We start from the raw sequence: 26729 nt of genomic DNA, 5'->3' as shown, positions 1-26729 counted from the left end.
AGGAACAAACAAGGTTGAGCTGTGACGCACTGTCCTCTGCCACACCTAGAAACTGCAGAGATGCTGGAGGATCATAGGAATCAAAAGGGATCAATGCATACAGATGTAAAGGTCACTTTAAAGGATGCAAAGGGGGTCATGTGTACATGCTGGTGTTGAAAACAAATTAAGGTGACGGGTAGAAACGAGCTGGTTATGAAAAAGTGAAAATCAGACTTATTTTATCTGAAATCTCCAGTGCTGAGAGCATTAAACCATGTCTAATATTTAAAAGGTTTAGCATTCATGTTAAAGGGAATGGCAGCATGCATATATATGCATATGTTCAGTTTCTGGGTAACGGCAGGAAATCAGGCCAGTTAAAAAATGTGTTAGCCAAATAATTAGCAGTCTTGTGTTCTTTATGGAGCAGCCAAATGAAAGCATTCAGGAATCCTAAACTTTCACAGAACTCCAAGTAGATAACTGTCTGCATAACGTAACATTTTCATACAAATATACCAAACAAAGAGGTGAAGCTGAGGCTTAGGGTGTGTTGGACTGTGGTAAGAGCCATCAGGATGTATTCTTTTCAGTTGAATCAGTGTTTCAGGTGTCCTTGGTGTAAAAAGACAGGATATTCTTACAGTATGTGGCCACTGAGGAGGAACAGCAGGAGGGTGTGCACACAGACTGACAAAGCATAATGCATAATGATAATAATGTAAACAATGCCCTAGATCAAGTATGTGTATAAAGAGATACTACATATCAGTTCCCAACTTCTCCAGTATTCATCGCTGACCACTGCAGAGATGCCTGTAAAAAGGTTGGTGCATTTTGCATATGCCCATAATTTTGCTCCATTAGACCAGAGGATATAATCTATTCAAACTGGAGGTTGCTAAAGGTAACCCTGGGGGTGTGATTATACTCCATAATTTAATTGAAAATGCATGCAACAGTGCAAACAGCAGTGTGTCGGCCAATGAAAGACTCCGGACAAAGAGCAGTTGTGTCGTATTTATTACCACAATAACACAACAATCTCAGCAACTACATGTCATAACAGGACTATTCTAATTTCTGCACTGGGGAAAGAGTTCCTTAACGACACACAACATACCCAAAGTCTCTAGATAGATACGTCACTTTGAAGCTACATAGGGCACTACTGCACACAGTATTTTAGATGTCTTCGATATTTACTCAGAGGTTCACACATATGTCAGAAACACTTTTATTACTCAACAACAGCTATGTGCATTTACATTGTGCTTCAGTCTCAGAGTTAGTGTGACGGCCCACGTGTCCTAACCTGTGCTTAAATTGTCTATTTTTTGAAATACTGAGTACACGTATTGTAGCTATGCATACACAATGGACAAACACACAGGGACAGAGTGCAATAACTGCTGGCTGCATCGCAGACTGCTTGAATAATTTAAAAGTGCAGGAACATTTTTGCTCACAACGGCAGGCAAAACCCCGACAGAACTGACATTCACTACGTCCACTACCACTAACACCTGTCACTATGTAACACACGCAGCCTGTTGAAGGTGGAGATGAGGGTGGTCACTCTAGATACATCCTTGTTTTCTTCTGGATTCAAAACAAGACGGCCAAGGGTTTCATCACGATGCCATAAAGAGGCAAATCCTTGGGCCGTTTCTCCGGCGTGGAATGGGGGGAATTGATTGGATAAATGATTTGCTTGGTGAGTTCTGGGAGATATGGCCACAATTCCTGGTTTTTAACTGTGAGCACTACGCTAAAAATGATTACAATGCAAAAGCACTGCTAACAGTCCCTAAGATCATAACATCTGTCACTGAGTGGGATCAGAGCAACTCTGAGTTTGGCTTAATATTCTGGAGGATTGCAGGAAAATTATTAAAAGGGAGGGGGGTCAGGAAAGGGTGGGGTATGGCACTGGGAGGGTCTTTTTTTCTCATTCTAATTTGATGTTTTCAGCTTTTTACAATTACATAAATACACATTAAACATTACAAGAAAACATTAAAAGTCCCAAACAACTTTGTCTCCATCAGCTTTTTATTAAGAGTGATGGAGCCCTACATGATGGAGGCCAAGCGTTGTCAGTGTCCCCATCAGAGATTTCTGTATTTCTGTTTTTGTCATTGTTTCTCTCACTGGATGTCATTACAATCCCTAATGGAACTGACGCTACGATCTCATTTCTACCTTTGAAATTAGGTGTTTACATTCACAAATACAGAATTTACGATCTCATGGAAGCACCACAGCAGCGTTTGTCTAATGTATGCCCTCAGCGAAAGGCGTCCTATTTCTATACAGTGACTACATAACCACGTGCTGAAATCTACTCCACAGAGACTGATGATCCACAAAACAGTTAAATGGGGTTTGAGCCCCTCAGAAACAGTGAGAATTTATCTTTATTCAAACGTAAACCAAATCAAGATGTTTTTATATGTTAGAGAAGTTTATCTTCTAGCCACAGAGATTTATCACATCACAGCATTCTCCTCTACAGCGGAGGGTGACCAGCTTAAAGCCCCGCCAAAACCGAGCTGCAACCGCCGTAAACAAAGTCCCTCCACTTCAGTGAAATCCTCTCCACATGCTCTCTCAAAAGTGGGCTCTCAGTGTTTTCTTTCCTTCTGAAAAGTGTTCGTCTTGAAAGGGTGACATGCTTTGCCTCCAGACCCCTTTCAGCTCTGACCTTTCATCGTCTTTCATGTCATAAGCAGGAGGGATTTCAAAGCGTTAAACAACACTGCACCCGTGGTTGCCTGTTGTTGTTAAAACTTCCATTTGTGCCTCTGCTTGCAGAAGCTGAAAGCAGCCTACATGCCTCTCTGTGGGCACGTCACTGTAGCTACACCAGGCCAGTCTGCATGTGGACGTGTAGAGGGTAGGGGTGGTAGACGAGTGGGGGCTGGGCCTGGGTGATGAAGTAGCTGCTGTAAATTGGCTCTGTCATGTACGGGGCTGGTTGATAGAAACAGGTGACGTTGGCCGTGTTGGGGATGGCGTTCTGCTCGCCCAGCACCCTCAGAGCCAGGACTGTGATCATGTTGAGGGTCTGTCTCCTCTCGTGTCCCATCAGACACACCGTGCTTTCATCTATAACACGCCGCAGGGTCATCAGGTAGTCGTACTTGCTCGCCTCCTCGTTGCCGATGAAATGGCACTGCAAGTAGGCCTCAATCTTCCGCTGCTGCTCACTTACGTCGGGAAAGTCGATGAAGAAGCGGGAGCACATGTATCGCTCCAAGGACTTGATTTCTGTCTCACTGGCCGGTCTGAAGTTCCTCACCAGCAGGTCGCTGTATTTTAGCAGGCCCCCTCCTCGGATCTCCTCTGGGTTGTGGGTGGCTATGAGGCGGTGACGGAGGTGGTCCATCGCCTGTTCAAAGTCTCCGTACATGCACTCTGCTTCGACAGTGATGGTGGGCTCCTCTGCTGGCCCGGCCTGTGAGCTTTCCCCACAGCTTTTCGGGACGGCATCTGCCAGCTCAGGTGTTTGCTCCCTGATCTGAGGCTCTGAGGCTACTTTTGCTGTACACATGTGGCCTTGAGTATCTGAATCAGGAGGCTTCTTCGAGTGTTTTGGTTTTACACTTTGTTCTACATTTTCATTCAAGCCGGTCCCGTCCTGAAGTGTGCTAGCTGGACTGAATGTGGGAACTTTATGGGTGTCTAAGGTCTCTGGCTTGGAGGCTGGAACATTCGAGCAATGAACTTGAGCGCTGTCCTGTAAAGGAGACTTTGGCTGCAGTGGTTTAGGGATTTCTATGGGTGGAAACAGCTGTGTTGTGAGATCTGAAAGATCAGTCAGTAAAGACCATTTCTCAGGCTTACTGATCATTTTCCGTGACATTTTTCTTTGTAATTTTGGTGAGGGGCAATAATCTGGTACAATGTCTTGTGAGGCGCTGCAAGTTTTCTTAGCTGGAGGAGGAAAGGAAAGTTCAAGATGTGAATCTTGTAGGTTCGAGTTATTGTCAGTCCTACAGATTACAGAGTCGACTTTGAACTGAGTCATTTCATCACAATGTTCTTTTTCCTGTGGGGCTGATGTTTCTGTATGCATTACAGACGCTGGCTGGGAAGCTTGTGTCCCGGATAGCTCTTCGTTATTCTGTAGCTTTAAACATGCATGTGCCATCAGCTTATCCCTGACATCTGTAAATAAGGTTTGAGGGGAAGAAACTAAAGGATAATCAGCGTGAAACTGTCCTTTCTCTCCGCTATTTTCTTCACATAGGTCAAACACAATGTCCTCCTCTGAATGAACATCCTCTATGCCATCCGCTTCCTCTTCCTCCTGCTGTAAGTTAATGCTCTCAAGTTCTACCACCTCCTGTGTCTCCTGATTTCCATCTACATGCTCAACTTCTGCTTGCGGAAGCTCTTTCTCAAGCACAGAAACTGCACGATCCTGGCACCCACTTCCTCCACTGGCTGCCATTGCTGAGTCTTTTTCAATATCTGCCTCCCGAGGAACGCTCGATTGCTCTTGCTCTTTGTTTTCATCTTCATTGTCTCTTTTAGACAAATTCCCAGCATTCAAAGCCAACTTTCCTGCTTGTTTCCTTTCAGTCTCCCAGTAGGACTCCAGCATACGATCTAATATTATCTGGAAGGAATCCACGCTGAACTCAAACTGCCTTCGAAGGGAACTAACAAATCTGAGCCCCACAGTTTTAGCTCTGTTGTTAGACAGCGAGATAAGGCTCCATCTGTCGTGCTCATTGAATACTTTCACCATCTTTTGCACATAGGCCTCCTTCATTGTCAGGCAGGTGATCTTCCGTCTGTTAACTCCACAAGGGAGGAGGTCTCGTAGGCTGCCCAGCACCACCTCTTTAATCACCTGGAGGTCCTCCTGCCTGGGCAGCTCCACTCCAAAAATGATGTCTAAGTCTCTGTAGCCCAGGCCGTTATCCCTCACCAGGACGTGGCTGGCAGTGGCTCCATTAAGCCGTATATCTTTCACCTGGATATCTCTTTCAATCAGCCGATCCTTCACCACGCGAATGATGTCTTTTGCTTTCACCTGCAGTGTAGGAAAATTCCCTCGTCCATGGATGGGGATGACCTCAGTCAAGACCTTGTCCAGAGCTTGGATTTGCTCAAGGGTTAAGTTGTGGAACCTTTTCTCCGTTTGCAGTTCCATCATCCTTACCTGTGAAAGCAGAGGTCTGACATATGTATCACAACATGAAATAAGACTTATGTAGAATTTGTCATGCAGGAAATAATGGCCAGTGAAAGACTGATGCAGCACAGCAGAGGAGAAAATATATTGTCATATGAAAAAAAAAGGATTTTTCTAAGAATGACATTATCTGCCAGCCTTTGCCCTTTTGTCTTCTGTGCAACATGCCCTTTTCAAAAACACAGAAAAAACTTTTTTTTAGATTACACTTTGTATCGTCCCAGCACCACATCTGCCTCCTTATCATTGAGAATAGAATAGAATTTCTCACTATATTTCAAAAACTTAACATTTGTTCTTTTGTTTTCATCTGCTCCCAAAAGTCTCAAATGCACAAGTGCAGTAAAAGAAACATGATGTGCCAAAGGGAGATGACGCACGTTCCTCTCTGATTGCAGTAGGTGCTAAACTATATGACGCTGTTTATCAGCAAGTCTTGAAATACAGTCACTGCTCAAATTTCAACATAAAACATAAAGGGACTCACACAAGTGAGCTCAGAGGACTGAACAGGCATCAGTGAATAACTCATCTGGTGTGCTACCACTAGGTGGCAACAGCATCAGAACATGAGGCAAAGTCTACTTAATGTCATAGTGCTTGAACATAAGCTAGTAAGACTAGTGATAATACATTTTCCCATGTTGAACTTTGTTGTGCACGTGAACAGGCTAATTGATCGAGTTTATTTACAACATGTAATTAAAGCTGTGCTCATATTTATTTCTAAAACAGATGATGACATTCTCCAATGTGGTTGTCATGAAAACAGATATTACTGGAACAACTCAAAGCTCACCTCATCTATAACTGTTCAAACTTTTTCAATGCAGTACTCCACTCACAGCACAGAAACAGCCTTCCTCAAAGTCACCAACTACCTCCTCCTCTCCTCATGACTCTGGTCATCTCAGCACTCCCATCCTCCTCAACCTGATCAACAAGCCAATTCTTGTCTCCCGCCTTGAATCCTCCCTGAACATCACTGGTGTCGTCCTCCCTTGGCTAAGGTCATATTTCACAAACAAACAAGAGTTCATCAACATCAAAAACTGCGCTTCCTCCAGCACTCCTCTGTCTCAAGGTGTCCCCCAGGGTTCAGTGCTTGGTCCTCTCTAAATGCTCACTTCTGGTAACATCATACACTTTCATGGTTTCCACTTCCACTGCAACGTCCAGCTCTACATTTCCACTAAATCCATCACCACTGCAACTCACTCCACTGCTGAATAACTGAATAGCTGCCTAAGTGAAATAAAACCATGGATGCAGGCCAAACCATTACCACTGGTCCAAAACCCCTCATCAAAACCGCTAACAACCTCTGCCTCACCGCTGATAACTCCACTCTGTCTCCCTTGCCACACATCTGCAACCTTGGAGTTATTTTTGACACAACCTCTCCTTCAAATACTACATCAATTAAGTGCCTTTTTCCAACTAAAAAACATAGCTTGTCTCCACCCATCATTCTCTGTCTCTGCTGCTGAAACTTTAATCCATGCCTTCATCTCATACAGAATAGACTACTGCAACAGCACTCTTTGTCCTAACTAAACTTCAATAAATCCAAGAGTCTGTGGATCGTCTGCTCACCTACTGTGGCTCCCATGACCATGTCACCCCTCTCCACCTCCACTGGCTCCCTGTGCCAAAACGGATCCAATTCAAAGTCCTTCTCCTCACTCACAAAAGAACTCCATAACCAGGCCTCCTCTGGAACTCTCCCCAAACACGTGAGACTGCACCGATCCGTCCATCACTGACCACAGCTCACCTCCTCGAAGCTGCTTTTAAGCTGATGTGTGATTACTGTTGCGTGTTATATTTGTGTTATTTTCATGATCAATTTAACTGATGTAAAGTGCCTTTTCTGAAATTATTATCTATTTTATTATTAGAATGTGCTTCAACCAATCTAATGCAGACAATAAACTGGTCAGATTTGCCTGGTCAAATCTCATATCATCAAAATAAGATGATTGTGTCTCGTTTACAAACCCTCCCTTTCTGACAGTGAGTCAATACATTTCAGCAGCATCATCAACGTCAGCATTTGTTTCTCACACAATTTTACTTGTTGGTCGCACGAGATAAACATCCAGTGGCCGTCACGTTGAAATTCCTCCGTGGCAATGTGCCCGTCTGTTGGTTACAGGTGACTCACCTGTCTGCCATTCACGGGTTGTCAGCTGCAGGGACAATCTAGTTGATAGATCTATAAGAAACAGGCTTGACTTGTCTATTTCTATTGAAGCTGTATGTATAAGCTCTCTGCTCCACAAGTAGGAGTGCTGAATCTAAGCTTGCCATACCCAGTAGAGCATATAATGCTGTGGTTATACACTAGACTGCATGATGTTGCTAATAAACAAGATGCTGCTGATTGAGGATGTGCTTATTCCTGCTGTTATAGTGTGAAAACATTGTATTTGTAAAAGGGAAATATGTGCATCACCATTAATGTACACTGACCGACTCACGACTGAGGCAAATATCATATTTTTAGCCCACTGCTGGCAATCTTTAAAGGGCCTTCACATGCTCAGATACCTTCATGACAACAACAGGGTTCAGGGATCAGTTAAGGATCCTCGAGGTGTTTTGAATGCTCCTGTCATTTTCTCAATCATACTCTATTCAATAATAAAACACACAAAGCTTGTTAAAAAGCTGTAATAATAATAAGCAGCAATTTTTCTGTGAGACAAATAGCTGCGAGAAACAAATCTGACAGAAAACAACCAAAAAACATAAAAGAGAAGCTTGAGTGTGCACATATAAGTGTATATGAAGCTACAGGATATAAACAGGGAAGTTTAGCTTATAACAGTTTTTCCACTGGTGACGCTGGCATTTAATACTAATGCTAGCATTTCCCCCCACATTTAATCCAAATCATGAATTTGTAGGAATTTCGATGTTTGAGTTAAAGGTATGTGACAATTGCCTGATAGAAAATGTAAAGGTGCATCAACTTTACATCAGATCTATGGTGCTGTAAGTAATAACAAAAGTTATTATTATTATTATTATTATTATTATCGTCATCATCATCATTATTATTATTATTATTATGTTACTTATTTTGTGTTTGAGGTCGAAAGCATACCATTTATGCTACATATTTATGATACCAAATATGTGTCACGTGTATCAAGCCATGACATGATCAGAATAATCTTTATCCTACATTATTCTAATGTATTCTTGAAGTTATTTTTATATAATTTCATTTTAGCTTCTTTCTTCCTCTTCTTTTTTTTTTTAGATTGGATGCAGATGGAAGATAATGCAAGTGTTACAAAAAAAAAGTGCTGCATTTCAATAATTAAGTATAGTGACTAAAGCACAATGCATCTGCTTTGTGCATTGTTTTGGAAGTGGCCTGGTCATGTGATGTGCTGGTAACAGCTCATCTGCTGAGTGCACAGCGTGTGAACAGCCGCACTCCAACCTCAGCCTGCGGTCGGTGCTCGGCGGTCATCGCCGTGCATGCAGTCAATAATTCGGGGCAGAGGGAAACACGGCCCGCAGCAGCCTCTAGTGAATCTCAGGGGTTACATCAGCTCGGTCCTGCAGCAGGACTGCTCTCCTGCCACTTGGCTTCTTTATAGATAAGACTATATGAGTCATACAGCCCCTGAATGAAGCATCACTCGCTGGCTCTCCTGGATTCGCCCCCGGTGCGCACAAACGACACAAAATGTACCACTTGTGGTGGCGTTTGGGGTTGTGAAATTCATCAAATATTGAATCAGTAAGCGCGATTGAACTGGAGATGGACTGAAGCACGCCGCAGACTATATGATTCAGCCTATGGATGTCGTGATCTTGAGGCATAGCCTACACATTGGTGGACATATTTAACCAATTTTTGCACAGGCCACTTTTGTTCTGTGCTGTTTCTCCACAGCCATTATACGTTGTCCTCTGAACTCAAAATGTTGCCCATGCATCAACTAACTGAGTCACCACTTAGTTCAAAATGAGCCCAGCCTCTGTATTTTACTGGAGGCTACATTTCTACTCGTCACAGCGCTGCAGGTTACAAGTTGACAGGCTGATGCTGAGACAGTAACGTTACTAACTGCGTTTTTCCAGAATGACACACAAAAACACAACAGCTGCACTATTTAAAAAATAAAAATTAAAAATAAAACTCACCTTATCTGTGGCTAAATTAAAATGGAAAGTAAAGCCAGAGCAGCAGGACAAGACAAGACAAACCACTGAGAGATCCAACAGGTTTATCCGACCCCGGCGGAGAGGTTGATGCTGAAGTTCACACGGACAGTTTCCTCTCAGCACGGGAGCACTGTTTCCATGGCAATCAGGCGTCACGAAATTTACGGTAAATCACGACGCTCGGTCTCTCTAACTACCGAGCGACGACCGCTCAAGTTTCCAACGAACGAGCTGTCTGAGCGCCGTCCAAACGCATCTTAACAGTTTGATAAAGTTTGACTTTCACTGGTGCCGCACAGCGATGTGTCAGGCTGAGCTGCCGGCGTGCCACCGCACTGCCGAGCTGTTGCGGGGTGAACATCACATCAGACGGAGTGAGTCATCCTCTCTCCCCGCCGTGATCCACACCGTAAATCTAATCATCAATCAACCGCCTTCACCGCCCACTGTTCCCCGGCTTCAACGCCACAGCCACTTTTATATGAACGTGTCCGCCCGCTAATCAATAACAATGAGCTAGCTCGAGCTGAAATGTTTTAAGTGTCGTGTTTTACTGTTAACGGTTAGTTTTTTCGTTTCATTCACATTTTGCGAAGAGGAGGAGGAGGAGGGGGAGCGAAGGGGGGCAGCTCGCTCGTGACGTTGAGTGGAATACCGCCACCACGTGACGCTGACGTCGTTCGTATTTTGGTAAGACATCAGGAAGTACGGAAGAAGGCGAAGACCGAAACCCGAAAGGCTGAAGTTGTACCGACGAGTTTTGCTTAATCTAGCTCATTTTTTGCGGACTGGCCGTGAGAATTTGAAGTAGTTGGATCCTCGAAGAGTCGAGCCAAGATGCCGAACATGGAAAGTATCCTTTAAAAAACTCCTGAGCGAGAGGGACGTAACACTGTGGCGTGACGTTAACGTCAATATGAGGGCTTAAAGACCGAAAATAACAACACAAGGAAACCGGTGAGAGTTATGTCTGACAGACATTTGAAACGTTGCTAAGTAGGTCAGACATTTGACAAAGGCACAAGTCCTGCTCTGCTGAACAACCTGAACGTTTCCTAATCGATTCTAGGCGTCTTAAAATGGGAGAGAAGTAGGCTGAAGGCCTCGGAAGCTTCGCTGCTAATGACTGGAAAAACCCAACAATTTACACTCGGTGATTTAAATCTAACCGTGTTGTCCGGTGTTAGTTAAAATGTAAAATCATGCTAAAAATAATACATAAAATGTAGTCGCTAACTGTCGTGTACTCGGTACGCGCCTGCGTCTTTATATTTGACCATTTTTTGACCAGGTAATCTTGAAATGACTCTTTTTTTAAATGTAACACAGCGCCGTGAAGGCACCTTCACAGGACCTGTAATAAACAATGATTGGAAACTCCAGAAACACAAGTCACATAACCTGTATGTGTCGCTGCGTGTGAACTCAGTGAAGAGTACGGTTGTGGTAATTGTGTTCATTTTAAATGGCAGACCACATTTTAATTTTAAACCCATCAAGCAAAGAAAGTAGGAACATACAGCCAAGTTTGGATCACTGATCAAGCAAAACAGACAACTGCCCCAGAGCCCCGGACGTCCATTACCCTAGAGGGCTCCAGGTTCAGTACTGGACCTGCAACAGTACCTTCAGTATGCTGTTTTGTGGTTATTTGTTTAATCGCAAATTTGCAAGAATGTGTCTTTTTACAGGGGTTCATTTTTAATTTTTGCTTCCGCAAAGGGGAAAAACATCTCTTGATCAAATGCATTTCTGACAATTAACAGGATCTGAGTTGAGTTCATTAACAAAAGGACTGAATGATTTAACAAATCACATCGAGGATTTAGAGGTATGACACACATATGTTGAGACCTCACACTGCTGTTTTCTCCTGTAACACTGGGAACCCAGAAGAGTCTTAAGTAGCCGCCATGATAAGAGCTGCTTGAATGTTTTGAATGCTTCAGTGCTTCCTTTCATATCTCCTTTAGCATGGACCATCCTTAAGAAAGGAAAGGATATAATGCCGTCCCACAATTCCTCACAGCAACAACTTTTAAAGCAACGCACCATTTAGAAAAGACATGAAACACATTTTCTAGAGTTATCCCCAACAATAAAAATGGTCATCCAAGGTTGCTTGTTGTTTTTGTTCGGACTTTGTTCTTCTTTAACCTCGTAATCCAGAACATCTCTTCAATTTAAAGTTCGCCGCCAAAGAACTCCAAAGAAATTCCAAGAAATGTGACAAAGAAGAAAAAGCGGAGAAGGCTAAAGTCAAGAAAGTAAGTCGCACTTCTGAAGATGGTGAAAGCTCACTGGCAGGTGTTGACCACAGGTGATTTTTAGTAAGCCGCTTTACTTCTGTGTCATCTCCAGGCCATCCAGAAGGGGAATATGGACGTGGCGAGGATCCACGCAGAGAACGCCATTAGACAGAAGAACCAGTCTGTGAACTTCCTGAGGATGAGCGCTCGGGTAGACGCAGTGGCAGCAAGGGTCCAAACTGCACTAACGATGAACCAGGTACATCGAATGCTGGGTCACTGCATCAGTCACAGCTTGTTGCTCATCATTTTGGCTTCCATGTCAGTGATGGTGTTTTATTTTGCAGGTCACAAAATCGATGGCTGGAGTGGTGAAAGGCATGGACATGACTCTGAAGTCTATGAATCTGGAAAAGGTAGAGTATCATTTACACATGAAATAATATTGCCGCTGCACGGTGGCACAGCAGGTAGTGCGCGTGCCTCACAGCAAGAAGGTTGCCGGTTCGATCCCTGGGTCAGGCAGGGCCTTTCTGTGTGAAGTTTGCATGTTCTTCCCGTGCATGCGTGGGTTCTCTCCGGGTACTCCGGCTTCCTCCCACAGACCAAAAACATGCTCATTAGGTTAATTGATGACTCTAAATTGTCCGTAGGTGTGAGTGTGAGTATGAATGTTTGTTTGTCCTTGCATGTGGCCCTGCAATCGGCTGGCGACCGGTTCAGGGTGTACCCCGCCTTTCGCCCATTGTAGCTGGGATAGGCTCCAGCCCCCCGCAACCTTGAAAGGGATAGGCGGTATAGATAATGGATGGATGGATGGATAATATTGCCTTCCACATTTCTTTTTAGCAAAAGCAATGTAAATTTCATAACATTTGGTGACAATGTTAGAAAACAAGCTCTCAAACCCCCTTTTTTTTTCCAGATTTCAGCTCTCATGGACAAATTTGAACACCAGTTTGAAACTCTGGATGTTCAGACAGCCCACATGGAGGACACCATGAGCAGCACGACAACACTCACGACACCACAGGTCCATTTCCCCACTCCACTCTTACGTTCTTTCTCGTTGTATGACAGTGTTTGAAAGACATACGCATTCACTCTGAGTCTAATGTGTGTTTCAGAATCAAGTGGAGTCATTAATGCATGAAATGGCTGATGAAGCAGGGTAAGCTTTTCATTTCTCACATAAGCAAGTGTGCGTTACATGCATTATTATAGTAGAGGCATAGACTGAAGCGTAAATGTTGTTGTCTTAGACAGTGTTATTGAGTGTCATGTAGGCAAAGACGTGTTGTTACTCTGAAAGTAAGGCTTGAATGTGGATGTGTCTGTTTAGATTGGACCTGAACATGGAGCTCCCCCAGGGCCAGACAGGATCAGTGGGTACCAGCGTGGCCTCTGCAGAACAGGTACACATGCACACTTGGTGTTAAAGTCTTTTCACATCTGGCACAGATAACCTTAAGATCAGCTAAGGATATATACAGAAATTGAACATAGACCAGGTTGCTTGTAGCAGTGTAATTTAAGGGTCTGTCACATAAAAAAGAGATCCTTCATCCTCACTGATGGATGTCTTTGCTCTCTCGTCCTAAGGATGAACTGTCTCAAAGGCTCGCCAAACTCAGAGATCAAATGTAGAGGATGACTGCAGTGGACTGGCACCGTGATGCAGAGCTCTAGAACACACGTACACTACCTGAATATCACTCCCATACAGACACCTTTTATTTACATCAAGTCTTTTCTCCTCTTTCCATCTCACGTGTCTCTGTCGAGGAGCTGCTGTATCATTGCTTTCATCACAGATAATGGCCCTCATCGATTCTGTGTTTGTAACGACCTTTGTATACCTTTATGTAAACTAACAGAAACCCTGGTTGTGAAAAATGTATGCATTTCTCAAATATACATATTTACACAGTGGTGAAGATCTAATGTAACATAATTGTTTAATATGTATACTTAAGACCTCCATGCATTTTTAAAAGACATGAAGTATGGCAGTTATTATCCTGTGTTTATAGGTTGATTTCATATTCTCTTTGGGAATAAGCTTCAGGTTTTGGACTGAAAGATTTCAGTTTTTGGTTCATACATGCATGATTGCAGGAAACACGTATGCATATTCTCTTGTTGGCATCAGAGTGTGAAAGACCTTCTCTCATGTTGTTGAGTTGAATTCTTGCTTTGATTTGCTGTATTTTACTTCTGATGAATATTTTAAGGAGATACTCGATGATAACATGTTTGGTCATCTCCAGTATTTTCACTGATCATTTGGGAAGGGGTTACAGTTTGGAGATTACATACAACAAGCAAAATAATAAAAATTTCTAATACTTTTATCCCTTTGTCTTCTCAACTAATGATCATTTTCAGTCATTCCGTATAAATCTGTACTCCATCTGTAGTGACGCGTCTGTTTTGAAGATGAACTACAAAACAAAGTCACAGGTTCTTTATCTCTAAGACATCTCAGATGCTGCAGTGTGCTTTTATGTAGAAGTATTGGTACTTACTACTGTCAGGGGGTGAACAGGAGGCGAAGGGTCTCATTTATCAACATTATGTAGGTACCAATATTTGGAGAAAATAAATGCCAGCTGACTGAAGAACATCCTCAGAGAACCAAAAGAATAACAGCTTCGAATACAAGTACATCCAGTTTTAAGCCTTCACAGGAAAGGTCAGAAATTTGGTGCACATAAACATAAATATATATTACTATAATATGAATATTTGATATACTCATTTCAAAGATGACAAAGTATTTCCAGTGTGCATAATTTCAGACCACGTCATTGCCAGTGACTTCTCTCATTCACCCATCAACCCAAACCCAAATCAACTGCTCTCTCTCTTTCCCTCTTGCCAATCGTAGTTCCCTTCTCAGGGAAGACTTCAAACCGTTTTTTGAATTTTCTGCTCCACTGCATGCAGATAAAACCACAACTAATCCATCACCGTGAGCCCTAAAATGTCCACTGCTGTGTAAGAAAATTACATCTTCCTTCTCTTCAGCTGAACTATGTTCAGTATGAGAGATGCCAATGACGTTTGGGAAGGCTGTCATCATATCCAGTTATTTAAGTGTGCCACGGTCGTATTCAGTTCACATGCATGAATATGAAGAAACTCTTCAGCTCAGGGCAGCTCTAGGAAACAGCACAGATAAGGGAGTCAAAACATGAAAACATGCGGCGCCACCACAGCCTTAGTGCTGTTTTATCACAATAGACATTGGCTGTATTGCAGTGTAAAAAAACCAAACAAAACAACAACCCTGTAACCCAAAAAGCATTTATCCCATAGACCTCTTTTTCCTTTGCCTTTGTCTTTGAATGACACCATAGTAGGAAAAATATATTTTTTTTATCCAGCTCCGCAATCCAGAACACAAGGAGCAGGTCCCTCTTTCAGAAACACATCGTCACCAGTTCTGATTCATTTCTGGGGAGATTTGTCTGAAATCTTTTCCTTGATTTTTTCCTGTTCCCCTGATACTATCAAATAAAACATTAGTAAAAGAAAAAACAAAACAAAAAACATATTGATCTAATATTAATGTTATTATTGATATTATATCATATTGTATATAATATGAATATATTATTATATATAATGGATACTTCTATAATATGGAATACATAGAATACATTCATTCTGACATTTCTGCTCATTTTTAGTTACAAAAACATGGTGTTTAGTTTTGATGTCTGCAGTTCAGAATAAAGTATTATATTATGAATCTTTTTATCATCTTAGCAAAATAATATCAGTTTGCATATACATATATATAGTATAACTGAACTGCTGAACCTCTATTTATTTTTCTTTGTCTTATTTACCCCCGACATACCTATCAAGCACTAAAAAAGAACAACATCCGGTGAAAACTTCCATCATAAAACAATAATAAGCCAAAGAAAGAATAAAATAATGTGGGCGCCATTTTTGTTATTCAGCTCTTACAATACATCCGTGGTGGCGAGGCCTTGAACCCGTCATACTCATGACTGTTCAGTGCCATCTATGGCCGAAGTGATGAACTGCAATACCACTTTTTATTTGTGAATATCTCTGAAAACATCATATCGATATGTAAACAGGATTAGGACGGTATTGGCAAAAACTGTCAAAAGTCATTTATTATTGAATTTTGGATTGCTATTAATTAATCCATTTATACTCTGTTACAAGTAAGTAAAGTTATGTAAGTATAATCTCGAAAATGTACGTATGTAAATGTATGATTATTTTCATTATAGATTAATCTGCTGATTATTTTGTTTTCCATTGCTTGATTGATTGTTTAGTTTGTAGAAATTCTGAAAATAGTGAGAAATGTTGTCACAGCTACCAGAGCCCAAAGTGATGTCTTTACAACTGTCCAAAAGACAAAATGATTACAAATACATTAAAGTTATTAAAATGAAACCATGAAATGTTTTTACATAAAAAATGACATGATTATCAAAGTAGTTACCAATTATTTTTCTGTCAATTAATCATCCAATCGTTTCAGCTGTACTTATATAAACTGTCGAGTAGTTTAGAGGTAAACATTATAGTTTAGAAGCTCTTTCGTGTTTTGTGTACAAAATCTTAAAGTAACTTGTAACTAAAACAGTCAAATAAATGAAGTGAAAGAAGTCCAACATTTCCCTCTGAGATGTAGAGAGTAGAAACTAGAAAGAAAAGAAAAGACTCAAGTAAAGTACAAGTACCTTAAATTAGGACTTAAGTAGAGCACTTTAGTAAATGTACTTAGTTACATCCACCTCTGGTAAACACCTGGAAACAGAGCACGAGCTGTCTGCGAGACCAAACTCGGGGCAGAAACCAAATATTTCTCATCATGTGACTTCGGCGTAAACAGGAAGCAGCTGATCTTGACTTCACTGCCTGCTTCTACCAAGTAATGTATACAACTGGTATTCTTAAAAACGAATAAAACCTGTAGTGTGACTCTGAATTTAAGTTGAATTTAAGCTTTCTACCCTGTCGGGGTGAGTAGACGACACACGACTGAATTTTAACTTAGCTAGCTAGCCGTTTAGCTCGGCTAAGCTACCTGATATTTGTCTGGACTGCCTGTCGTGCTAGCTAACTTAGCATTAGCTCAGGTGTTTATCCGGAACAGAGAAAAGAGTTTTTGTTAAGTTAACTGTTTGTATATTCTTGTATGTTTAATAAGATGATAGCTGGTTGAACACTCATGAATTTTCCGTCATACAAGCGTTTAAACGTGTCGTGTGTAGTTTGTTCTGCCTCAGCAGAGCTGAGTAACAGCTAGGTGAACATATTTGTGTTTGCTCTGCAGCTGAAGGGGAGGAAGAGGAGAGCTGCTGGGGACACAGACTAAAGTCATCTGACTTGCAGCTCAGAGAAATACGTCTCTGCTGATTGGGATGTCAAGCACAGCCATGAAGAAAAAGGTAAAGCAGAGGCTATCGCTTCCTCTTGGCAGTGGAGAAGTACAGTTACTGAAGTGCTGTACTTCATATTGAGATGTTTGTACTTTACCCGTGTACTGTCATGTCATGCTTCTACCAGGCTTTTAAATTCGGAGCTTTAGTTGTTTTCCAATACCTTAAAATGTTTCAGGAAGCTGCAGTCAGACCCACCATTACAATGAAAAATGCACAAATTTGCTATGCAGCATGTGGTACTTTACATAATAAGTCACAATAAACATAAATCAGGAGACACTGATGCTGAGATGGTGCAACCAATCCATCTACCCAAAACTTCAGATTTATTTTAAAACTCTTTAAAGTCAGGATCTGTAAATGTGACAGATTTTAGTTTTAATATTGCGCCGTAGCTTTTTTTATGTCAGCGTTTCTTTCGTCATTGGTCATGAGAGTAGAAGAGAGGATAGACAGGATTTTAACTTCAGTGATGGTCTCTGTTGCATTTGTGCTTTCAGGTGTTACTGATGGGAAAAAGTGGGTCTGGAAAGACCAGTATGAGATCAATCATCTTTGCTAATTACATAGCTCGAGACACACGCCGCCTCGGAGCTACAAGTAAGAGTGCTGCTGCTTGAAGATACGTTTTTCATGCTGGGTTTGTCTTGAATTTCATCCATTAAAACTTTTTATCCTTGCTTGTTAAATGTAGTTGACGTGGAGCACTCCCATGTACGGTTTCTGGGCAATCTGGTTCTAAACCTGTGGGACTGTGGAGGGTAAAGTACATTTGTTCATTATTTGCCATCTTTGGGCAACCTTTGACAATTCAGTCCAAGCCTTTCTCCTAATCTGAAAGCCTCAGTTAAATGTTACCCTCTGCTTCCTTTACACATCAGACAGGACACGTTCATGGAGAACTACTTCACCAGCCAAAGGGACAACATTTTCAGAAACGTAGAGGTGCTTATTTATGTATTTGATGTTGAGAGCCGTGAGCTGGAGAAAGACATGCACTACTACCAGTCGTGTCTGGAGGCCATCCTGCAGAACTCCCCAGACGCTAAAGTGTTCTGCCTTGTTCACAAAATGGATCTGGTGCAGGAAGACCAGAGAGATCTGGTAAGCTCAACAGCCATGTTCACGAAGATTACTTTAACTCCCATTCTGCTGAATACATCTACACATCTGCATTAGATAATGATGATAATGATTTAAATGTGCAAAACTGAAGAGGTAGCATGCTTCCTTTTTTGAAGGAGGATGGAGAACAAAGGCAGAATAAGTGATATTATTTAAACATTTAAAGGCAAATTTCTCTATTTGTGTGAGTCATTTGTTCAAGATGTTGAACTGACTGACTGTCTGTACTGTTTTTGCAGATCTTTAAGGAGCGTGAAGAGGACCTGAAGAGACTGTCCAGACCTCTGGCTTGCACGTGCTTCAGGACGTCAATCTGGGATGAAACCTTGTATAAGGTTGAGACATTTGGCTGGTTGTAGGTTCAGATGTCAGGTCGCAAGGCTGACGCTATAAGAAACCTTTTTAAATGTCTTCGCAGGCCTGGTCGAGCATAGTGTACCAGCTCATCCCAAACGTCCAGCAGCTGGAGACAAACCTGAGAAACTTTGCGCAGATCATAGAGGCAGATGAGGTTCTTCTGTTTGAGAGAGCAACCTTCCTGGTGAGAGCGACCGCTTTCTCTGGAACAACAGTGTCCCCAGCAGAAATGTGGCTCGAGTAATGAGAGTCTTTTGTTTTTTATTTCTTAAATTCAGGTGATCTCCCACTACCAGTGCAAAGAGCAGCGTGACGCTCACCGCTTTGAGAAGATCAGTAACATAATCAAACAGTTCAAACTCAGCTGTAGGTAAGTTCACCCTGCAAAAACACCTCCTTCACTCAACACGTCACCTGCTGAATCTCTACGATGTTTCTGATTATTATAATTTTTTCATTTCAGTAAACTTGCGGCCTCATTTCAAAGCATGGAAGTGAGGAACTCCAACTTCGCGGCCTTCATTGACGTCTTCACCTCCAACACATATGTCATGGTCATCATGTCGGACCCCTCCATTCGTAAGTAGCAAAGCTGACATTTCTCTGCAGTGAATGTGCATTTAAGAGACCAGATCAGCATAATGAAAACCCATGTTTCCATTGTTCCAGCATCTGCAGCCACTCTCATCAATATCCGTAATGCTAGGAAACACTTTGAGAAGTTGGAGCGGGTGGATGGACCCAAGCACAGCCTGCACATGCGAATGCGCTAGCCTGTGCATTTGTCCCAGTGGATACTCTCAGCCAATCAGTCCACAGACCGCAGACGACATGTTGTTGTCATCCAGCTCCAATACACATGAGCAGCCCTGCACTGTGTCCTCTATATCTTCACCTTCAATCACAGTTATTACAGGAGAAATCATATTTTCTTTTCCTCTACAGTGATCACAAGTATCTCAAACAGAGACACATTCTGTTGAAGTATTTGCCCTAACGTGACACATTAAAGTAAAATGAATAGTTGTGTGTACGATGAAGGGGGGCTTCATTTGCTGTCACGCTTTGTCTTCTACAGTTGATTCATTCATTTACTCCATGCAGTGAGTCCCAGTGTTTGGGGGATGTTATCTCCAAATGATGAGCAGCAGATACTGTTTGATTTTCAAATGCAGTTTGTAAGCTGTTACACTTTGAAAGTACGAACAATATAGTTATATTCAGAAAAATATCATTTGTAATGTGTTTTTTTTCTCGCCACTCAATCAGCAAAAGTGTCACATTTATGGCACACGTGTCAGTATGTGGTTACTTCCTGTAAAACCAGCCTGCTTAGAGATGGTACATGTTCCTTTTTTTCACTGAAGCCACAAGACCTTTTTGACACTGCACCAGTTGTTCTGTGCGCGTGACAGTATGGTGGCACATGTTTGATGTGGTAGGGGATTACATGTGTGTGTGAGAGAGACTGGGGAAGGGCACAGGACAGATCAGTGCACCTGTTATGCAAGTCGCATGGAGTCAGCAGTAGTGTGGGTGCAGATGGAGCTGCAATGAGTGCACAGCGCAATGAGTTCATTTCATTGAGTTTAACACTGTGACAAACAGCCAAATTAACCCTGTTGTAAATATCTGAATTAGCACTCGAAGTTCCTGAAAACTTTGCTTCAAAACAAGTTTTTCTCTCTAACATGAAAACATTCACAAGTATGTGTGAAATAATCCTGAACATCTTTGGGTATTTTTTATTCCCAACCTCAGCAAATCTGCATCACCAGGACTGTGTGGGTGTGGTTTGCTTATTACCTGTCATCACATTTCTGATATGAATATTGCTAAACTCTGATTGGTGCACAGAAACATCTGACATCACCTCTTTCTATCTGGGCCCCTCCCACTTTAATCTTGTGAGAGGAGCAAAGAGGGAAGAAAAATGAATATGGAAATACCGAATGGAAAATAAACAACATTCTTCTTTGACAAAAAATGGTACATTTATGTGGGACCCCATTGCTCACAGTAAGAAGCTGATTTGGAAAATACATTTTTCTGGGCCTTTAAAGTTACAGCTTGTCATGTGCCGTGAGTGCAGCTCTGTCCAGACCCTGATTTCAATCTAGATTTACAAATCAGTAATGTTTAGGGAATTTTCATATCTCATGTGAAGGTCATCTTAAGGTCAGATTGAGATCTTCATGCAGGTTTGATATTTGAGTTCATCAGGAGCTGTACCCGTCTTTAGACCAGCGTGTGACAGGTACAGAGACTGGAGCTTTGTCCATCGTACTCGAGCCGACCCACTCCTTCAGGAGCTGCAGGGGACACGCATGCATTACCTCCTGCTTCTTTATTATACTAGCCAGCTCTGCTGCAGGGGCATTGTTTCAGCTGCGCTTATCGACACTGCTCATGTGGTTCATTTGTATCCTGGAATGCAGAGACTGAATAACTGGAAAATCCCCAGTCCCTCGCTTCAAGGAGTAAGTATGTATCAAAGAAATGGGAGTAACTAAATACCAACAGAGACCAAGTGGTGTTTGATATAAAACTGGCAAAGAAAATGTTACAGCAAATAAAAATCTCACTAAATTGAAGCCCATTTGTGGCACAACTGAATGAACAGATGACAAATTGACTCTCCTTAGACGTGCCACAAAAATTCAGAGTAGGAAAGACATGTCAAAAGATTGTTATGATAGTCATTACGGTATGTCTGGTTCAGATCTAACCTGAAACACGAGGACACTGGAAAATAACTGTGTTTGTGTATGTGAACTCAGCAAATCACCTTCTAGCGTCTCTCCTTGGACCTTTTCCCCAGGAGGAGCAGCGAGGGACGAGGTGTGCAGGCCCTGAGCATAATATATGTCAACACAACTCAGTCCCTCTGCTGAGGCAACTGAGCAAGCCATTCAAACATGTTCACATTCACCGGTTTGCTAGACAAGAACTCAAAGACTGCATGGGCATTGCAGTGTTGTCCACTTTCTTTTCATGTTTATTGACATGCAGATATTTCTACGCTCGGCTAAACAGATGAAAGCATTCTCACATTGGTAGTTAAAGAGGGTGTTGTGGGATTTCTCTGTACCTTAAAGAGCCTGTATCAATGTATTTCAGGAGATATGGATCAAACATATCAGCGACACAGTTAATGTTTTGATGTCGGGCTCTTTTTGTCCTCTGTTTGCACGCTATTTCTTTGTGGGGACGCATCTGTATGGGCAATAGGCCCGGGGTCTGCATCCTTGACCGTCTCTGCATCTGCGTCCACGTCATTGCTCGCATCTGCGCCGCAGTCCGTTTGATTCAGCTGCCGCTCCAGCAGAGTGATGCGCTGCTTCAGCCGTTGCTGAGTGTGTGTGTATTCACTGAGCAGACGGGAAAAGCGAGTCTGGAGAGTGTCCAGGGAGGACTCCAGCCTCTCCACCTTCTCCTCTGTGTCCTCTTTCTGCAGCCCGCCGCTCTCTGCATTCTCATCCAGCAGACCCTCCTTCATCAGGATCTCCCGGCCCCTCTCCTCCAGCACAGTCTTAGCATCTGGATACTCAGTCACTGCCTCCATCAAGTCATCCTTAGACAGGCAGAACAAATCAGAGTAGCCCAAACTGCGAATGTTGGCTGTTCGACGATTTCCCATTTTACTACCTTTTATGTTCAGAATGCTGATTTCCCCAAAGCAGCTGCCAGCAGTGAGAAGAGCGTACTGAGTGACCCCGTCATCAGCCACCACTGCCAGCTTCCCCTCTTTAATGATGTACATCTCCTTTCCTATGTCCCCTTTCCTGCAGATGTAGTCCCCTGGACTGAAGACCTGCGGGCGTAGCTTGAGCACGAGCTCCACCAGCAGTCCTGCCTCACAGTCTTGAAAAATGCGGACTTTCTTCAGGGTCTCCAGGTGTACATTTATAGCAATCTCAGCACGTAGCTTGTTTGGCAAGTTCTTTAGCACCTCCTGCTCGTCGATAGCTTTCTTGTTGGTCCAGAGGTAGTCAAACCATTTAATGACACGCGTCTCCAGTTCTTTGCTGACTTTACGGAAGTGCATGTAGTGTTTGATGGCATCAATCCGAGCTTGAAACCCGGCACGCGTGGCATTCATGTTGGCAATCATAGAACCGACATTTCCCACAATTGTAGCAAAGATCAGCACCCCAACAAGGAAGTCAAAGACCACAAACAGGTACTCTTCATCTCGCACAGGTGCAGGCATCTCTCCAATAGTGGTCAGAGTAAGAGTGGACCAGTACAGGCAGTAGACGTAACTCCGAGTCAAGGAGGAGTACTCAGGTTTGGAGATGTTTGGGAACACCCAAGTGTCTGAGCCAAATCCTAAAGACTTAGATATAGCGTAATAAATGCAGGCGTTCCAGTGAATGATGACCAGGATGTAAAGCACCAAGTTGCCAATACGGAAGATGTTGGGGTAGTTGGTGCGTGTCTCAGTGCGGTCAAAGAATTCAAACATGCGTGGGAAGCGCAGCAGGCGGTTGAACCTGAGCTGTGGTGTGTGGATGCCGGTGGAGATGTATGCCAGGTCAGTGGGCAGGATGGACACCACGTCCAGCTTGAACTGTAACGTTCGGACGTAGTTGTCTCTGAGCTTGGCATGGTCCTTCACCAGTAAACCCTGTTCCAGAAACCCTAAGACAAGAAACGTGGAGCACACATTCAGGTGAATAGTGAGTCACTGTTGTGTCTTTGAAAAACAATTCATATTGTGGGATGAAGCTAAACCGCAACTTCCAGGTGCACTGATCAAGATTTAAGTAAGAATGGATCGAATTCCGATGTTTCATGTCAATGGTGGTGAATCATTGGTTAATGGGCTGAAAGTGGCATAAACTATTTCCACCAGGACTGTCACATGTTTCCACAAGTAAAAGCATTTGCCATTAGAATCATTTGAAAGATAAATATCTTTGAATAATCACATCAAAAGTATACACACGGGCCCTTTAAGGCTTAGCACTTCTGTTGTGTAATACAGCTACATTGTGCATTGAGGCCAGAAGATGGATTTTAAAATAGATAACCTGTGCGAAGTCGGACGCAAGTGTCCATTAGGTACACAAGGTCAGAGAGGTAGTCCAACACCAGCCAGCAGATGTAATTGCCCACCTGTAACTTGTCAAAGCATGCCCTGTGAATATAAAAAGAAACATGATTTACTGCTCCAGTCAAAGAAGTGGACAGTACACCCATTCACTACACCCATCACCTGTCTCTGGAGGCTGCAGGGCCCCTGCAGATAATGGCTGTGGTGTTATTACCTCGCTACAACAAGGAACCAGTTGTAGAGCACCGCCGTGGCGATAACAAATAACCAGCGGTAGTAGGCATTGTCAGACGGAGATACCACAAACAGATTCCACTTTTTCCTGAAAGCACGGAGAGAGGTGTGGCTTGTGTAAGCTGTGGCTTATGTTTCTGTAAAGTAGCACATATTACTGCAAGACAGAAGCAGCTGCAAGTTATAAAGCAAAGCAATACAACATCCCTGCAACAAATATTTCTAACAACTGAGAATGTTAGTTTGTTGGTGTGATGACTTGTCTATGTGGTCATTTGTAAGGCTTTGTGCTGTGGTGGTGTACTGTATTATACTGAGAGGTGTTTCCAGTATTTTCCACCTTCTTTTCCTTATTTAGTGAAGCAAAAGCGGACATAGGAATATAAACTACAGCATTAAAACCACCAGTGTTGACATGCCCTTTTTTCCCCCAAAACCTTTATTTAAACAGGCCTTGTCTATGACATAATGAGAACTTTGAGGCTTGATTTCTGCACTGAAATTTCCCTCTGATTTGATCATATGTTGCTCTTTTATGACTTCTGGGCAAAATTAACCCTAAACATTAACACTGTGTGCACATGAGGAGCCCCATGACCCTTAAAGTGTCGCCTGCTATCAACAGTATTTTCAAAATGATTTATGTCTTAACTAAGGTACTATTATTAGACTATTATTACAAACAGTTGTGTTGGATTACATTGCAACTGCATGCAATGCATATCAAAGCACAGAGTAATGGTCCAGGCAGGCAGGCAGGCATACCTGAAGATCCCTTTGGCATTGTTGCCATTGGCATCCGGCTGCGTGTTGCTGATGCGGCTGGGGGCCATTTTCAGCTCAGGGCCACGAAAGCGCTCCATGAAGGAGTCTGGCCGCTCCTCCTCCTCCAACAGACTCCTGTGTGCCCATTCCCTCAGTCTCACCACCAGGCTCACCAGTCTGACGCACACACACAGCAAACACTGAAGCTCTTTAAAAACATGTGTGAGTCACAGCTGGAGCTAAAAGAACTTACTCAGCACACACGAGAACAAAACCAGGGCAGTGTAATAATTCAGTTTATTAAAAACATTAAATGGTTATTAATGTACGATGCCATCAGAGGGAGGACTGGCTGTCCCACCAGATGCTATTCCTCCAGCACAGACACGAGCGCAGCAAGTCCACCACATCTTTCCCCTCAGAGAGGTCAAACAGAGGCATTTAGATAAATGGACAACATCCTTTAAAGACCACAAACAATGAAGCATTATGGGAAATACTGAGAAACCAATACGTTTAACTGGACTAGAGCCTTGTTTGGTTAGACGATTCTCCCAAGGTTTCCCAATTAATTTGACATGTTTGAAACAACACAAGCATGGTAAATTGTTTGGGGAAAAACATCCTCAAAGAAGGAATCTCGGCATCCAGTTTAAGGTTTTTGACTCCAGGAACCTTACTGACTTTACTGTAAAATTGGGGTCTTGAATGTGTACTTTTATCCAACCTGTGGCCTTAAAAGCACTTGAACAAAATACTTTCAGCACCTATTGTACTTGGTGTGAGGAAACAGTCATGATCTGTTTCTAAATAGTCTGATCAATCAGTTTCTAAAGGTGCTGTGAAGGAGGCTGCTGTGCTGTGCTGTGCTGTGCTGTGCTGTGCTGTGCTGTGCTGTGCTGTGCTGTGCTGTGCTGTGCTGTGCTGTGCTGTGCTGTGCTGTGCTGTGCTGTGCTGTGCTGTGCTGTGCTGTGCTGTGGGTTGTTACAGCTTTACCTTGAGATAGCTCCGCTCCTCTGAAAAGAGTTTCTGGAGTTGCCTCCGTGAGGGTCAAGAGCAGCGACCCTTTGGAGCTCTGAGGATGTGTCATCGCAGACGGACGGCACCCTGGGAGATAAGAACATGAGTGTTTTGCTTCTCTCAAACAACCCTCTGAGACAAACACATCCTAACACAGGATTTAATCGTTGCTGTCACCTGCTGAGAATACTCTCGGCTCTCTCGATCTCCTCCTCTAAGGTGGTCTTCACTGACAGATTGTGTGGCGACCGGTCTCTCTCCGCCACCTGGCCTGTCATCTTCAGATCTGCAGATGCGGGCAAACACTCATATCACATGTATTGTGTATGTGATTGTGTTGAGCATGTTCTCATGTGGTCTTACCTTCAGTGACAGTGTGGCAGCAGAGCAAAGTGTTTATGGTGCGTATGACAGATTATAGTCAGGGGACACCTGGGGGGACGACTGGGAGTGTCTTCCACAGTCCCTCACCTGTCCCGTCACACAGCAGCTGGTTGCTGTAGTGACTGAACTACAAGAGAAACCCGGTGACATGATACTAATGCTACATAAAGTACAGTCATGACGGAAGTTCCCCTAAAACCCATATCAGGCCACTAAACGTAGCATCCCTCACCCCTGAAACCACGAGGGCAGGGACACACTCCCACCCCCGCAGCTCAGAGACAAGATGAGGTGTTTAGGCGACTGTTACCATTGTATAACTAATTGGTGGATCATTAACGAAAACACACCCACACACACAGTCAGCCTGAAGCTCAGTGAGCCAATCAGCTGCTCTCCCTCAGGAGCGGCATCGCTTAGGAAACCAGGGTGCTGACTGAAAGCCAAGAGGGTTCACTAAACCAGCAGCAAAAACTGCCAATTCAACTGCAAAGAGACATGCGCCATGTCCTACTGTTAGTGTGGCCCAGAAAAGCAGCTCAGCTTATTATTATTTTGGAAATGCTTTATTTTATATTTATTTTATGGGTCCATCATTTCTGAATAATTTCCCAAATGTTTTGTAGAAAGTTTCCACAAAGAAAAATGGCATTTTGTATTAATTGTGGGATTTATTCCAGCAAACAAACAATTTAACCTACAGTGCTGTATAAGGA

The 26729-nt window shown here is 42.9% G+C and overlaps 4 protein-coding genes across 5 annotated transcripts; 2 read left to right on the top strand and 2 right to left on the bottom strand.

Annotated features, from left to right (window-relative positions):
• Positions 1–989: 989 nt before the first annotated feature.
• On the bottom strand, positions 990–9766 carry LOC139344287 (terminal nucleotidyltransferase 5D-like). Its single transcript, XM_070982331.1, has 2 exons — positions 9359–9766; positions 990–5158 (listed from the first exon to the last, which is right to left on the bottom strand). Exon 2 carries the CDS (start codon positions 5150–5152, stop codon positions 2846–2848), a length of 2307 nt encoding a protein of 768 aa, XP_070838432.1. The 5' UTR covers positions 5153–5158; positions 9359–9766; the 3' UTR covers positions 990–2845.
• Positions 9767–9886: 120 nt separating this feature from the next.
• On the top strand, positions 9887–13984 carry chmp1b (charged multivesicular body protein 1B). Its single transcript, XM_070982333.1, has 8 exons — positions 9887–10232; positions 11549–11646; positions 11741–11887; positions 11976–12044; positions 12554–12661; positions 12756–12799; positions 12971–13043; positions 13231–13984. The coding sequence occupies exons 1-8, from the start codon at positions 10217–10219 to the stop codon at positions 13273–13275; spliced, it is 600 nt and encodes a 199-aa protein (XP_070838434.1). The 5' UTR covers positions 9887–10216; the 3' UTR covers positions 13276–13984.
• A 2508-nt stretch (positions 13985–16492) lies between these two features.
• On the top strand, positions 16493–19775 carry rraga (Ras-related GTP binding A). Of its 2 annotated transcripts, none has more exons than XM_070982805.1 (10): positions 16493–16555; positions 16961–17075; positions 17570–17669; positions 17764–17830; positions 17951–18173; positions 18434–18529; positions 18613–18735; positions 18830–18921; positions 19015–19130; positions 19221–19775. In XM_070982805.1, the coding sequence occupies exons 2-10, from the start codon at positions 17049–17051 to the stop codon at positions 19322–19324; spliced, it is 948 nt and encodes a 315-aa protein (XP_070838906.1). In that variant the 5' UTR covers positions 16493–16555; positions 16961–17048; the 3' UTR covers positions 19325–19775. The 2 variants fall into 2 exon arrangements, with proteins under 2 accessions (XP_070838906.1, XP_070838905.1); XM_070982804.1 differs by having other exon boundaries at positions 16511–16646.
• Positions 19776–21702: 1927 nt separating this feature from the next.
• On the bottom strand, positions 21703–25907 carry cnga2b (cyclic nucleotide gated channel subunit alpha 2b). Its single transcript, XM_070983484.1, has 6 exons — positions 25807–25907; positions 25606–25716; positions 24610–24786; positions 23825–23932; positions 23588–23694; positions 21703–23195 (listed from the first exon to the last, which is right to left on the bottom strand). Exons 1-6 carry the CDS (start codon positions 25905–25907, stop codon positions 21703–21705), a joined length of 2097 nt encoding a protein of 698 aa, XP_070839585.1.
• Between the last annotated feature and the right edge of the window lie 822 nt (positions 25908–26729).

Source organism: Chaetodon trifascialis, chromosome 16, assembly GCF_039877785.1.
Source record: "Chaetodon trifascialis isolate fChaTrf1 chromosome 16, fChaTrf1.hap1, whole genome shotgun sequence".
NCBI lineage: Eukaryota > Metazoa > Chordata > Actinopteri > Chaetodontiformes > Chaetodontidae > Chaetodon > Chaetodon trifascialis.
The sequence above is the reverse complement of the archived record's forward strand: the minus strand, read 5'-3'. Positions and strand labels throughout refer to the sequence as shown.

What these genes read in the sequence shown, in the direction of transcription:
- LOC139344287 (XM_070982331.1), bottom strand. Translation starts at nt 5,152, where the DNA reads ATGATGGAACTGCAAACGGAGAAAAGGTTCCACAACTTAACCCTTGAG.
- rraga (XM_070982805.1), top strand. Translation starts at nt 17,049, where the DNA reads ATGTCAAGCACAGCCATGAAGAAAAAG. An exon ending in ACGCCGCCTCGGAGCTACAA is followed by an intron (nt 17,670 to 17,763) that starts GTAAGAGTGCTG and finishes TGTTAAATGTAG; the next exon opens with TTGACGTGGAGCACTCCCAT. An exon ending in AACCTGTGGGACTGTGGAGG is followed by an intron (nt 17,831 to 17,950) that starts GTAAAGTACATT and finishes TTTACACATCAG; the next exon opens with ACAGGACACGTTCATGGAGA.
- chmp1b (XM_070982333.1), top strand. An exon ending in AGTCTATGAATCTGGAAAAG is followed by an intron (nt 12,045 to 12,553) that starts GTAGAGTATCAT and finishes TTTTTTTTCCAG; the next exon opens with ATTTCAGCTCTCATGGACAA. An exon ending in GCGTGGCCTCTGCAGAACAG is followed by an intron (nt 13,044 to 13,230) that starts GTACACATGCAC and finishes TCTCGTCCTAAG; the next exon opens with GATGAACTGTCTCAAAGGCT.
- cnga2b (XM_070983484.1), bottom strand. Translation starts at nt 25,907, where the DNA reads ATGACAGGCCAGGTGGCGGAGAGAGACCGGTCGCCACACAATCTGTCA. An exon ending in AATGCCAAAGGGATCTTCAG is followed by an intron (nt 23,933 to 24,609) that starts GTATGCCTGCCT and finishes CCGTGCTTTCAG; the next exon opens with GAAAAAGTGGAATCTGTTTG. An exon ending in TTGCGTCCGACTTCGCACAG is followed by an intron (nt 23,196 to 23,587) that starts GTTATCTATTTT and finishes TTCTTGTCTTAG; the next exon opens with GGTTTCTGGAACAGGGTTTA.